General features: G+C 41.9%; 1 protein-coding gene across 2 annotated transcripts in view; it reads right to left on the bottom strand.

Annotated features, from left to right (window-relative positions):
- The window catches only part of EDNRA (endothelin receptor type A), a 59,844-nt gene extending 52,760 nt beyond the window's left edge, over positions 1-7,084 (bottom strand). For both annotated transcript variants that reach the window (XM_017534888.2, XM_037740642.1), the window contains exons 1-2: positions 6,649-7,084; positions 1,431-1,921 (exon numbers count right to left, since the gene is read on the bottom strand). In XM_017534888.2, coding sequence (XP_017390377.1) covers positions 1,431-1,850 — 420 coding nt within the window. In that variant the 5' untranslated portion in view covers positions 1,851-1,921; positions 6,649-7,084. The remainder of the gene's footprint in view (positions 1-1,430; positions 1,922-6,648) is intronic.
- Positions 7,085-12,608: the final 5,524 nt, after the last annotated feature.

Below are 12,608 nucleotides of genomic sequence, written 5' to 3'. Positions count from 1 at the left end.
ATGCATAATACATAGAAGAAAAAAACAAGACTGAGGAAAATACTTTTCCTGGGTTTAGCATAAACACATTTCATAAAATCTGGCATAGATCAGGCCATTTCATTTGAATTTTCGTACATTTGAATTCTTGCAGCAATTTTTCCCTCACAACAAGTAGACCAAATATGGAATATCTAATTCCTTTGGCTTTAGTTTGTTTTGGGACTAAGTAGTCTCTGATAGTTTGGATGTTTGTCCCCTCCAAATCCCATGTTGAAATGTAATCCCCCACGGTGGAGGTAGGAACTGGTGGGAGGTGTCTGGGTCATGGGGGTCACAGATCTCTCATGAATGGCTTGGTGCTGTCCTTGCGTTAGTGAGTGATTCTTGAGATATCTGGTTGTTTGAAAGTGTGGTGCCTTGCCCCCTTTCTCTCTTGCTCCTGCTCTTGTCATGTTATGTGCCTGCACTCCTTCCCCTTCTGCCATGATTGGAAGCATCCTGAGGCCCTCACCAGAAGCAGATGCTGGAGCCATGCATGTGCCCCCTGCAGAACCGTGAGCCAATCATCAAATCTCTTTTTCTTATAAATTATCCAGCTTTTTTTTTTTTTTTTTTTTTTTTTTTTTTTTTTTTTTAAACCAGCAATGTAAAAATGGCCTAATATAGTCTGCAAACAAGGTGACCACAGACTGGTTAGTTATCTTCCTCTCTCACTGAGCACTGACTTTGTTGTGTTTGTCTTTGGTTCCTTACTGCTGAGCTTAGGGGTGGGCACACAGTGGGTGCTTGATAAATGCAGACTGAAGAAATGAAGAAGACCGAGGAAAGCAGGCCAGTTTTAAATGGTTTTAGTTAGTAATACTGCTCAGCAAGGTCAACACTGGCCTGCTATCATGTGGACCCCATTATCTCTAAGTCACAAAAATCACCGAGAAAAGCCAGGATGCCCTTTTCTTTAATCATTAATCTAGATAGTCTAAATAAAATCATTACCATTCATTTCTGGCTGAACTATAGATATCTGGCTTCAGAACAGCATCATATTCAACAGGTAACTAAACCTAAGGATATGTTTATTTCAAGTATTTTCTGGGTTCAGTAGCTCTTACCCTGGAAATCGCATTTCATAAAAATCCAGGGATCTTGTCAAGACTGCCTGCCCAACCAGCAAGCTCAGGGCTGGCATGAGAATCCAAGTCATGAAACTCCATGATTTTGAACTTCATCTCTGAAATATTATTTTGTTACAATTAAGGTGGAAACTGAGTGTAACATAAGACAGATAATAAAATTTTAAAATCTTAAAACTAGTAGTTTGAAGATAGCAGAAATAGCTCTCAGTAAAAACACAGATAGAATTCCAAAAGTCAGAAAAGTCTGCAGCAACTCTCCATGTGGAATCAGACCATGGATTTAAACCTGAAAATACATTTGTGGTTACTTCCTACCTTAAATACATTGATAGGGAGATCAATGACCACATAGATAAGGTCTCCAAGGGCAAGGCTGGCTATCAGCGCGTTGGGGCCATTCCTCATACATTTGTTCTGGTAAATGATCCTGAGCAGAGTTGCATTCCCCACCATTCCCACGATGAAAATAGTACAAGATATCACAGTGTTAATGTATTTGAAAGCTGAAGTAATTTTAGTCTGCTGTGGGCAATAGTTGTGCATTGAGCCATTGCTGGGTAGGACCAAATTAGTGGGTTGATGAGTGGTAACCAGGAAGCTGAGTGCTGTGCCACGAAAAGTGGTGAAATCATCCACAAGATTGCTTAGATTTGTGCTGTATCTCTCGGGATTATCACTGATTACACATCCAACCAGTGCCAGCCAAAAGGATGCCCTGAGGCAAAGGGTTTCCATCTTGAGGCAGATTTGAGGAAATATCTCTTATTGTACTTGTGCTGCTTTTACACCTTCACTTTTTTTTTCACCTGAAAGAAAAGGAAAAATAATTTTTTTATAAAATCTGGTTGCCAAAAAGATCATAGTCAATGATTATTTATAGATTCAATTAAAATGCAGGATATATTTGGTGATTAGGTAAGATACATGTATAGCAGGTTACCCTATGGCAGAGCAAAATCAGAAAAAAACCAAAGCTCTATTAGGGCAAGATCTATCTCCTCTATGTAAGTCTCCATCTCCATCTCCATCATCTCCATCACCTCCATTACCTCCATCATCTCCATCTCCATCTCCATCATCTCAATCTCCATCACCTCCACCTCCATCTCCATCATCTCCATCACCTCCATCATCTCCATCACCTCCATCATCTCCATCTCCATCGTCTCCATCATCTGTCTCTGTTTCCATCTCCGTCTCCATCTCCATCTCTCTATCTCTATCTCTATTTCTATCTATCTCTATCTCTGTCTCTATCCATCTCTAGCTCTGTCTCCATCTCCCTATCTCTCTTTCTCTCTCTCACTCATCTATCTCCATAGCTGTACTTATATCTACATCATAATATGGATGAGACTATGTCAATTTTCCCTTTAAGTAGTAGTTACTTCTTTCTCTACATTCAGGCTGATAAGAGCCTGAATTACAAAAATCTTCAAGAGTTGAGATACAAACATATTTTTTAATGTAAGAGAAAAGGCATTATATGCTGAGTAAAGGGGACAGAGTATTGAGGCATAAAATAAAATTACCAAATTTAAAAATTGAATCTTCTAAAATGTGTGCTGTCTTGCATATGATAAACAATAAACACAGGAATAAAGTGCAGCATGGGTAGCCATCTAAAGTGCTACGAGATGTTAGTCAGAACTCTGGTTAACACCATTAATGCATCTAACAATTTTAATTTCAACTAAAAATGAAAGAATTGATAAAAACAAAATATTTGTTTTGGGAACCTTGATGTTTAATATATAAAATCTACATTTTCTATAGGAGTTTTTTTTTGCTTTTTCATTTCTCAGAAATTATCACAGTATGGTATTTGTCAATGAATGAAATGGGAATAATGAACTTTCCCAGGCTAGTTATAGTATTTGGTTTTCCAAGGGACATCTGCCCCTATACTATCTTTTAACCATCCTATATAGTTACATTTATTATATGCCAGTCACTGTGTTCAATATTATATGTGCATGATGCCCTGTAATCCATACAATGGTCCTGTGACGTAGACCCATGGTTCCATTTTGAAGAAAAGGAAACAGAGGCCCAGGAAGGTGAAGCAGCTTGTCAAGGCCACAGGTGGTAGGTGACAGTGCTTTGATTCTAAGGCAGGTCAGTCCAACTCTGAACCAGAGTCGTTAACCACTAAACCATCCTGTCTGTCATCCTCATGCTTTATTTGTACCTAAAATATTTTAAAGAAGCCTCCAGAGTTAAGATGAAGCAAAAGACTCAGGAGGATGGTTAGACGTTTTCAAAGACCATCTGCTGTGGTTATTTATTTATTTATTTATTTTTAAGTTACTTGCAGAGAGCTAGTGGTCCTTCCTGTCCAGGAAATTTAGGAGACCTTTAATCCTTAAAGAAAAGCCATTGAAAAAATGAGGGAGGTTGGGGTAATTAAATAATCAAAAATAATTAAAAATAACCCCTCCTATTTCAATATTTTATATGTTTCCTTTTCTGTAGGCTTTTATGAATCTTCAAATGAAGACATAATCTGATTTATGCAATGGTGTGTGTATGTGTCTGTGATGTATACCCAGGTCATAATTTAACCTTAAAAAAATTGAGTCCTGGCTGGGTGTGGTGGCTCATGCCTATAATCATAGCACTTTAGGAGGCCAAAGCATGAGGATCGCTTGAGCCCAGGAGTAACTGGGCAACTTAGTGAGACTCTGTCTTTACAAAAAATAAAAAAGATTAGATGCTTATAGTCCCAGCTACTTGGGAGGCTGAGGTGGGAGAATCGCTTGAGCCCAGGAGATTAAGGCTGCAGTGAGCTATGATCGAGTCATGGCACTCCATTCTGAGTAGCAGAGTGATACCCTGTCTCAAATAATAATAAAAAAAAAAGTTAAAAAAATTGAGTCCTTTTTCTGAGTCTATTCAAGGTTGGCATTAACCACTTTTAGGAATTTTGATAATTATCTTGGGAAATCTGTAAAGCTTAGGTTTGGCCAATACGAGGATAAAATAAGATTTATTCAAGTTATATAGAAAGTGTATTTATTCAAGTTGTATAGAAAGGGTAAATATAAAGTTCAAGTATTGTACACTTTTGCCTTCCCCAGACATTTCCTCACCAAATCTGAAATAAAAATAGTATTTATACATAGTAACTTATTATATATGTATCTGTTATCTGCCTTGAGCTTTATGACTCTAGGAAGGCAGGAGCAATATCTCCATTTTACGTATAAGGAAACCAGAGTCTTGAAGAAGTTATGTGTTTAGGTCAAGGTTTCAAAGCTAAGAAATGGCAGGACACGTAACTTTGCTTATAGGACTTGACTAACTCTGATTAAATGAGAAAAGATATCAATGTTTCAAGGCTAGAGGCATGCCATGTAACTGTCAGCTCTGACTAGACTTAATTATAAACAATTTGCAGTTTTTTCCTGCTTCTTATAGTTTGGAGTGAGTATCTGGCTGAATATTGATAGACCTATGAAATGCCACCATTTCCATTCCAAAATGAAGACCAGGACTCCAAGAGCAAAGCTTCTTGTCATCCGCCTCTTTGGATCAGAGATGGGGGGAGAAGAAATACTTTCATATCTGGTGCTGTTGAGTCAACTAACGTCTTCCAACTTCCCAATTGAAAGGGAACCTTCAGTAACAGCTTTCTTAAAAATGAGAGAGAAAAGACCTTTTTCAGAAATGGAATGGCTCTCTGCTGGTTACAGTCAGCTGGGAACTGACCTGTGAACTGACCTGGCTACAGTGGGTACTGCTCTACTTGTCAAGGTCCCTTGGTACTTTGAACGTTAGCATGCTGGTCTGCTCCATTAGCGGATTATGGAAGGGGGTAAGGCCAACACTGTGGGTTCTTTTTTTCTTTTTCTTTTTTTTTTTTCTGAGACAGAGTCTCACTCTTGTCACCCAGGCTGGACTGCAGTGGCACAATCTCAGCTCACTGCAACCCTTCTGGGTTCAAGCATTTCTCCTGCCTCAGCCTCCTGAATAGCTGGGATTACAGGCACCCACCACCACACCTGGCTAATTTTTGTATTTTTAGTAGAGACGGAGTTTCACCACGTTGGCCAGGCTGGTCTCGAACTCCTGACTTCAGGTGATCCATCAGCCTGGGCCTCCCAAAGTGTTGGGATTACAGGCGTGAGCCACCATGCCTGGCCAAGGCTGTAGGTTCTAAAGGCATGAGCCAGCTACTGTTAAAACCCCTTTCCTTCCTCCTCCAACAATGACACCACCGCAGAAATTACTTCCGATGACTTCTCTGTCAGCTCTCCACACATGTTAAGCTGCAAAACTAAGGGATACCTGGCAAAGGCATGTGAATGCCGTATTATCATTGGCTGAAAAGTACAAAACCAAATGAAAGGAGCCCATCAACTGCAGGTTCTTCCAAGGTGGGGCTGTAGCTCATTTCCAGGAATCTGAGTCAGGCTGTGCTTTGAATCATCAGTCATCATCAGTCATAGCACTAGTGAAGCATCTCAGGTTCAGACCTGAAGGGCATGGCCTATAGATTCAGCACTCTTCCTATTTGGGGTCTGAGAGTTTGGGGAGTGCAAAAAACTATGATTAAGAAAGAGGACCTAATCCTTATGCGTACACTTTAACCATTTAACATATGAGACCCTCAGAGTCAAAGTTCACCTGTAATTGGTAATTTGGAAATTCAGACCTTATCAAAATGGCATGAGTTTAGAGCATTTAATTTTCATGAAATGACTGCCAAGGTGTTTCTCAATTAGCTAACACATAGACAACTCCAGGTGGAGGAAAAAAACAAGTAAACTAGGAACTTTTTACAAGTTTTCTGTGGTTTTGCTCCCCGGTTAAGGAATGAGCAACTCTCCTTAGAGACAATGCCTGACTTCAGTATGCCTCCCGCCCCCAACTCTATCAGGGGAAAGCCATTAGGATGATGTAAACAGAGGGTGATTATCTAGAAGCAGCCCTTGTTTTCTGCACGTGAGAAGCAACAAGTGTCCTTTAAAGGCGAGCACAGAACAAAATGCCTAGACCTCCACAGGCTGGTTTCCAAAACTAGCTACACTGGGGGTTTTCCCAAACACCTCAGTCCCTCACGCCGAGTGCCCTTGGCTACCCTTGGCATACCCAGACCCAGATGTGGGGGAGGAAAAGCAAGCGAGTGAGAAAAGGCTGTGGAGCCAACTTCACAACCAGGCTCTGGAGCAAGCCACAGAGCTTGGTGTTCCTCAAAGTTCTTGCATGCCTGGGGAAGAGGGGACACCCAGGGAAAATTATTGGGCTTTCTCTTCCTAAAAATCCGAATCCTAAACTCTACACGTGGGGAGGTGAAGTTCCCCAAACCCTACACATTCCTGGAGCGCACCCCTCACGGAAGGCGCCCGCCTCCTCGCGCGTCCTTGGGCAGGTGGGTGCCAGTCCTTGCTGCGGCGGGTCGCCCAAGCTGCAGGGCAGTCGGGCCAGAACGTTTCCTGCTCTCGACCTAGGGGCCCAGGCAGCGTCTCCGCCATCCCCGTACCCGCCCCAGTCCCAGCCCCAGCCCCCGATAGGAAAGACTTGCACTGACTGTGGAGCTCGGCGGCCGCAGACAGCTGTCGGGTAGGCGCGGCGCCTGGGCCAGAGGAAGCCAGAGCCGGCGAGGGTGGGTGGCGCGGAGGGTGGCCGGTGTCCCGGGCTCCGGCGCGGCGGCGGCTCAGGCTGCACAGCGACTCCGGCTTCAGAAAACTTCCTGGGCACTGCTTCTCCGGGGGAGGTCTCAGTGAGTCCCCAGTCTCCGGCGACGACCGGGTGGGATGGATGAAGCCTCTCCACCTACTCTCCACAATCGCCAGGCCAGCTGGATGACTGTACGCGCGCGCGAGGGCTCGCAAGAAAAAGAAAACTCCGGAGGAACACGCCTCCAGTCTTTCCTCCCCGTCTCCTCCCAAAGCTCCAGACCTTCCACTCCACTCTAGGACCGCAAGAGTGTCCTAACCTTCCAGCTGTCCTGGGACGCAGCCACTAAAAAGGACAAAGCTGCTGCCCCCTTCCAGGCCCTGAAGGGCAAGAGTCTTTTTAACTATTTCCTTTCCGAAAGAAGAGATGGGGGATGTGGAGGAGAGAGGGTAGAGTTTAACAGACAGGACTCAGAATTCCGAAAGGCCTTGCAGAGGAACCCCTCCTCTTAGTGCAGGCAGATTTGCTCTGTGATGAACAACTGGACACAGAGCCACGGCCCAAGGGTGTTCCCTGCCCCTTTTGCTTGGCTTGCGTGCTACCTCGTACGCTTAAAGACAGTTGAGGAGCTAAAGTGGACAGCAGTTTACTGGATCGGGTGGTTTGTTTCTATCTTGTCCCTTGTAGCCAGCGTCTCAAGGCTCCAGACCTCCAGCCCAGGGCAAAGAAGGCGCCTCAGGAGAGTCTATGGAGGGTTCCAGTGTGTGGGTCCGTGAAACCTCAAGAAATTCAATGAGTGAGGAAGCAGACCTTATAGAGAGTGGGTCTCGACATCTTTATCATGGCAGAGACTTTGTCCTAAATTGGTGGTGGGAGAGGAGATGAGGGACAAAGGCCACTGCCTGTGACAGGTGAGTGAAAACTGGGGGCTCTTCAGGGAAGGTCTGCCTTGGAGTCGTTCAGTGCACTGTTAGAGTCAGCATATTGTAGAAATGTGAGGTTGGAGCACAGGTCACTTTATATCCCATACTGTTCGGGTTATCTGTTGCAGCCAAACAAATCACTATAAAACGTAGTGGCTTAAAACAACAACACTCATTTACTCTGCTTATCAGTCGGCAGATTGGGCAGAGCTAGTCTGGGACAGCTCGTTTTTGCTCCAGGTAGCGGGGGCTGGAGGATCCACTTCCAAGATAGTTCACTTGCTTGGTGTTGAGTGTTAGTTTTTCTCCGTGTTTCTCCACAAAGACTTGTGGAGACTTGTGGTTTGGGCTTCCTCACAGCGTGGTGGCAGGGATCCAAGAGTGAATGTCCCCAGAGACAGAAAGTGGAAGCTGCCACTTTCTTAAGGGCTGGGCCTAGAAACTGGCACTCTGTCATTTCTGCTCCATTCTATTAGTCAAGCAGTCACAGATCCCAGATTGAAGGTAGGGTATATAGAGCCCAACTCTCAATGTAAGAAAGTGTCAAAGAATTTAGGGACTATTATGTAAAACCATCAAAGAGATCTATAGAATACCACCATTGAAAGAATCCTTCAGTGCACGTAACAGTCATCTAGTAGGATTAGACTAGGTATTACCCTGTGTATTAATCTTATAGCTTCTCTATGAGGGAGAATCAGCCAACCAGAATAACTAATAGCTTTTAAAAGTGGCATCGTTTATGTTAAAAAAAAGGTGACCCTTTGGGCATGTGGCTTGGCAAGCTGACAATATTTTCGGGAAAGAAATGTTATTGCTTCCTCCCAGAAGACACAGTTCACATCTTGGCCTGTGAAACGTGTGCTGGATTTCAGCCGTTACTCACTCTGTGGCCAGACACACTTGGACAGTGCATCCCCTGCATATCTGAATGTGTCAGTCTGTCCGGTCTTTGTTAGAGCACACCCATCAGACCCTACCTCTTGCGACAGCTGATCTCACTGTGGTGTAGGACTAGTTACTAAAAATTTTTCCTTCACACCTATTAGGAAGGCTATGATAGTAAAACAAAATCAAAAACAGCAAAGAGCAAGTGTTGGCAAGAATGTTGAGAAATTGGAATCCTTGTGCATTGCCAGTGGGAATGTAAAAAATAGTGTAGCAGCTGTGGAAAGCAGCATGGCGGCCCTCCAAAAATTAAACATAAGATTACTATATGATCCAGCAATTCCACCTTTGAGTATTTACCTAAATAATTGAAAACAGCGACTCAAACAGATATTTGTACACCCATGTTCATAGCAGCATTATTCACAAAAGCCAAAAGGTGAAAACTAGCCAAAAGATGGAAACAACCCAAATATCCATCAGTGGAAGAATGGATAAACACAATGTGGTATAAACATGTATGTATATGTATATAAATATATGTACATACAACGGAACATTATTCAGCTTTAAAAAAGAATGAAATTCTCATACGTCCTACCACATGGATGAACATTGAAGATATGTGAGCCAGATACAAAAGAAAAGAGATATTTTATGATCCCACTTAGATGAAGTATCAGAATAGTTAAATTCATAGATACAGAAGGTAGAATAGTGATTACCAGGGGCTTGGAGGTGGTGAGGGGAGAATGGGGACTTACTGTTTCATATGTTTCAGAGATGTAGTTTGGGATGATGAAAAAGTTCCAGTGATGGATGTTGGTGATGGTTGCACAACAATGTGAATTACTTAACGCCAATGAACTGTACACTTTGAAATGGTTAAAATGGTAAATTTGTATTACGTATTTTTTACCCTGACATCAAAATAAAGTCCTCCTGACATCAAAATGATATCTGCCTCTATACATTACCTGTTGATCTGCCCTCTAAATTCATGAGTTTACTACCTCTTTTAGGATCTTTAAATATAAATAAGTGAATTATCAGCATAAACCTGCCTTTGTAAAAGAATAGGATTGCCTCATTCTAGATGAGAACAACATAAATGTCATTTGGCTGTTGGAGATTTATATCCTCATTTTCTCAGCTTTACTTGGGGAAAATGACTTCGGTGGACTCGAACCAGTTTTTAGTCAAGTTAACTTTATCTCCAGTTACTCCTCTCCCCATAGATAATACTTTATATACTTGCCCTAACTCTGTATTCCATGCTGTGTACTTCCAAAGAACATATAATTAGTGTATTTGACTATTTTTCAACTTGACTTCCAAGGTTATTTCTTTCCCCTGGAAAGTGGGTTGGTTGCAGATTTGCAGGTCTTCTGGGTTTTGGGGAAACTATCCTGATCACACTTGACTTCTGGTTCAAGCAGCTCACTAAATGGAGGATTACTGTAATGACAGTCTCTTGGCATCATGTTAGTATCATATTGATTTCATGAACAATAATTGCTGAAGATTAAGAAGTACTCAATATAGCACTTAAAAACCATTTTCATGTGTCTTTGGGGCAAATGTTCCTCTGAATTTAAGTTTCTTGATTCAAATTTGCAAATCCATTTTATAGTTGCTAACTCCCAAGATCCTCAAACTTGAAAGGGAATAGTGGTTTTGAGTCTCACAGTATTTGCTAGAGTTGCTGTGTTCATGGTTAAACTCTCTGGGAGAAATAAAACATGAAGGTTTCAGAGAAGAACCACAGAGATAAAGAAAGGCTAGAAAGCGGCTGGGCACGGTGGCTCATGCCTGTAATCCCAACACTTTGTGAGGCCAAGGTGGGCGGATCATGAGGTCAAGAGATCGAGACCACCCTGGCCAACATGGTGAAACCCCATCTCTGCTAAAAATACAAAAATTAGTGTAGTGGCACATGCCTGTAGTCCCAGCCACTCGGGAGGCTGAGGCAGGAGAATTGCTTGAACCGGGGAGGCGGAGGTTGTGAGCCGAGATCAAGCCGCTATGCTTCAGCCTGGTGACAACCTATCTCAAAAAAAAAAAAAAAAAAAAAAAAAAAAGGTTAGAAAGAAGCTGGTTGTGAGGGGAAAGGCAGAGAAATGTATGTCAGAGACCTGAAACTATCACTGCAGTCTTCACACTGGTTAGTGCTGCGGCCAAGACTATTGGCAGCAAACATCACTTGCCTGGAGATGCAAAGACAAACCCTGTTAGTTGAAGATCCATTTTTAATTAAAACTGATGACAGGCAATTTGTTTTCAAAGTAAGCATAGTCACGTGCCACATAACATTTTGGTCAATGGCAGAGCACACGTGGTTCCATAGGATTATAATACCTAAGTTACAAGAGATTTGAGAAATATGCTTTTATAAAAAGAAGAAAAAAAGATTATAATTTTTTAAAATCATACCTTTTCTATGTTTACATATGTTTGGATACACAAATACCATTGTGTTACAACTGCTTACAGTATTTAACACAGTAACTTGCTGTACAGGTCTGTAGCCTATGAGTAATAGGCTATACCACACAGCTTAGATGTGTAGCAGGCTCTATCATCTAGGCTTGTGTACGTATACTCGTTTTATGTTCACACAACAATGAAACCACAATTCTCAGAACATTTCCCCATCATTAAGACACATGACTGTACTCCAGAATTAATCTGTAGATGAGCTGCTGGAGATTTTAAAGTGTTTATTCATTGCAACAATGTTGCACATGGTGATTTAATCCAGGTTATCCCATTAAAATATATTTAATATATCATGTAGCCCAAAGTTTTTTTAAATTGCTGGTGGCCCCATTGGAGAGCCGAAAAATCAATCAATCTTAGCATTCCTAATGATAGGGTAACCAGATGTTAAGTGTACACTGATCAAATATTGCATCCATTTAAAAATGTTTCAGATGAATATAATCAGGTTGTTAGCTGTAAATTCCAGTTTACAGCAAAGGTAGGGAATAGATGAACAAGGTAAACAAATACCCTGGGAATGCAAATAAACAAATCCAGAAGTTATAACGTTACAGGGCAATTAACCTGTCTCTTCAACAAGTCAAGCAATGAAAGGATATTTATCTTTTTCTAGATTGAAAGAGATTTAAAGGAACACAACATCCAGTTGTGGTGTTCTGGATTGCATCCTGGTTTGGCTAAACCAACTATAAAGGTCTTTTATTTTTTGGTGGGGGGGTCAGCTGAGAGTATTTGGATTTAGACTAGGTACTAGAGGCTGTATTAATTGTATTAAATGTGAAAATATTATTTTGGATATACAGAAAAATGGTCTTATATTTTAGAGATTCTTTTGGGGGAGATATAACTTACTTTTAACTATCAAGGGACAAATGAAAGTGACACAAGTTTAAAAAAAGTGAAAAGTACAATGAAATACAGTGGTGGACAGGCATAAGACAGACATTCCCATTCCAAAGGGAGACACAAGGAGGACCACAGAACTATTCAGCTGCAAATGTGCATGGGTTATTCTTTAAGAAAAGGGAAAAATGGCCCCAAGGTGATTCAGGGGTTATCATGGCTGCCACTCCACCCATTGACCCAGGGAGCAAGGCTGTTTCCACATCACTTTCAAAGAGTGGGATTGCCTCTTGGTTTCCAGCAGGCCAGGATGGCATCTCCCAGTGCCTCAGGGACAGAGTTGCTCCACAGATCCACAGGGTGACACTTTCACCGCAACATGGCTGAAAGGCAGAGTATGGAACCAAAGAGGATTATTCTCCAGTCTTAAGATCTAATGGGATTTTCCCTGCTAGGTCTTGAACTAGCTTGGGAGCTATCACACCTTTCTATCTTCTGATTTCTCCCTTTTGGAATGAGCATATCTATCCTCTGCCTGTCCACCATTATATTTGGAAGTATATAATTGTGTGGTTTCCTAGGCACACAGTGAAACAGAAATTTTGCTTCAGCATGATTGTACCTTGATTCTCACCCGTATGTGATTTGGATAATTTTTAAATGACTTTGGACCTTCCACTTTAGAGTTGATGCTGAAATGAGTTAAAACTTTGGG

This window comes from Cebus imitator, unplaced genomic scaffold, assembly GCF_001604975.1.
Source record: "Cebus imitator isolate Cc_AM_T3 unplaced genomic scaffold, Cebus_imitator-1.0 Scaffold4, whole genome shotgun sequence".
NCBI lineage: Eukaryota > Metazoa > Chordata > Mammalia > Primates > Cebidae > Cebus > Cebus imitator.
This window is presented reverse-complemented; position numbering and strand designations above follow the sequence as displayed.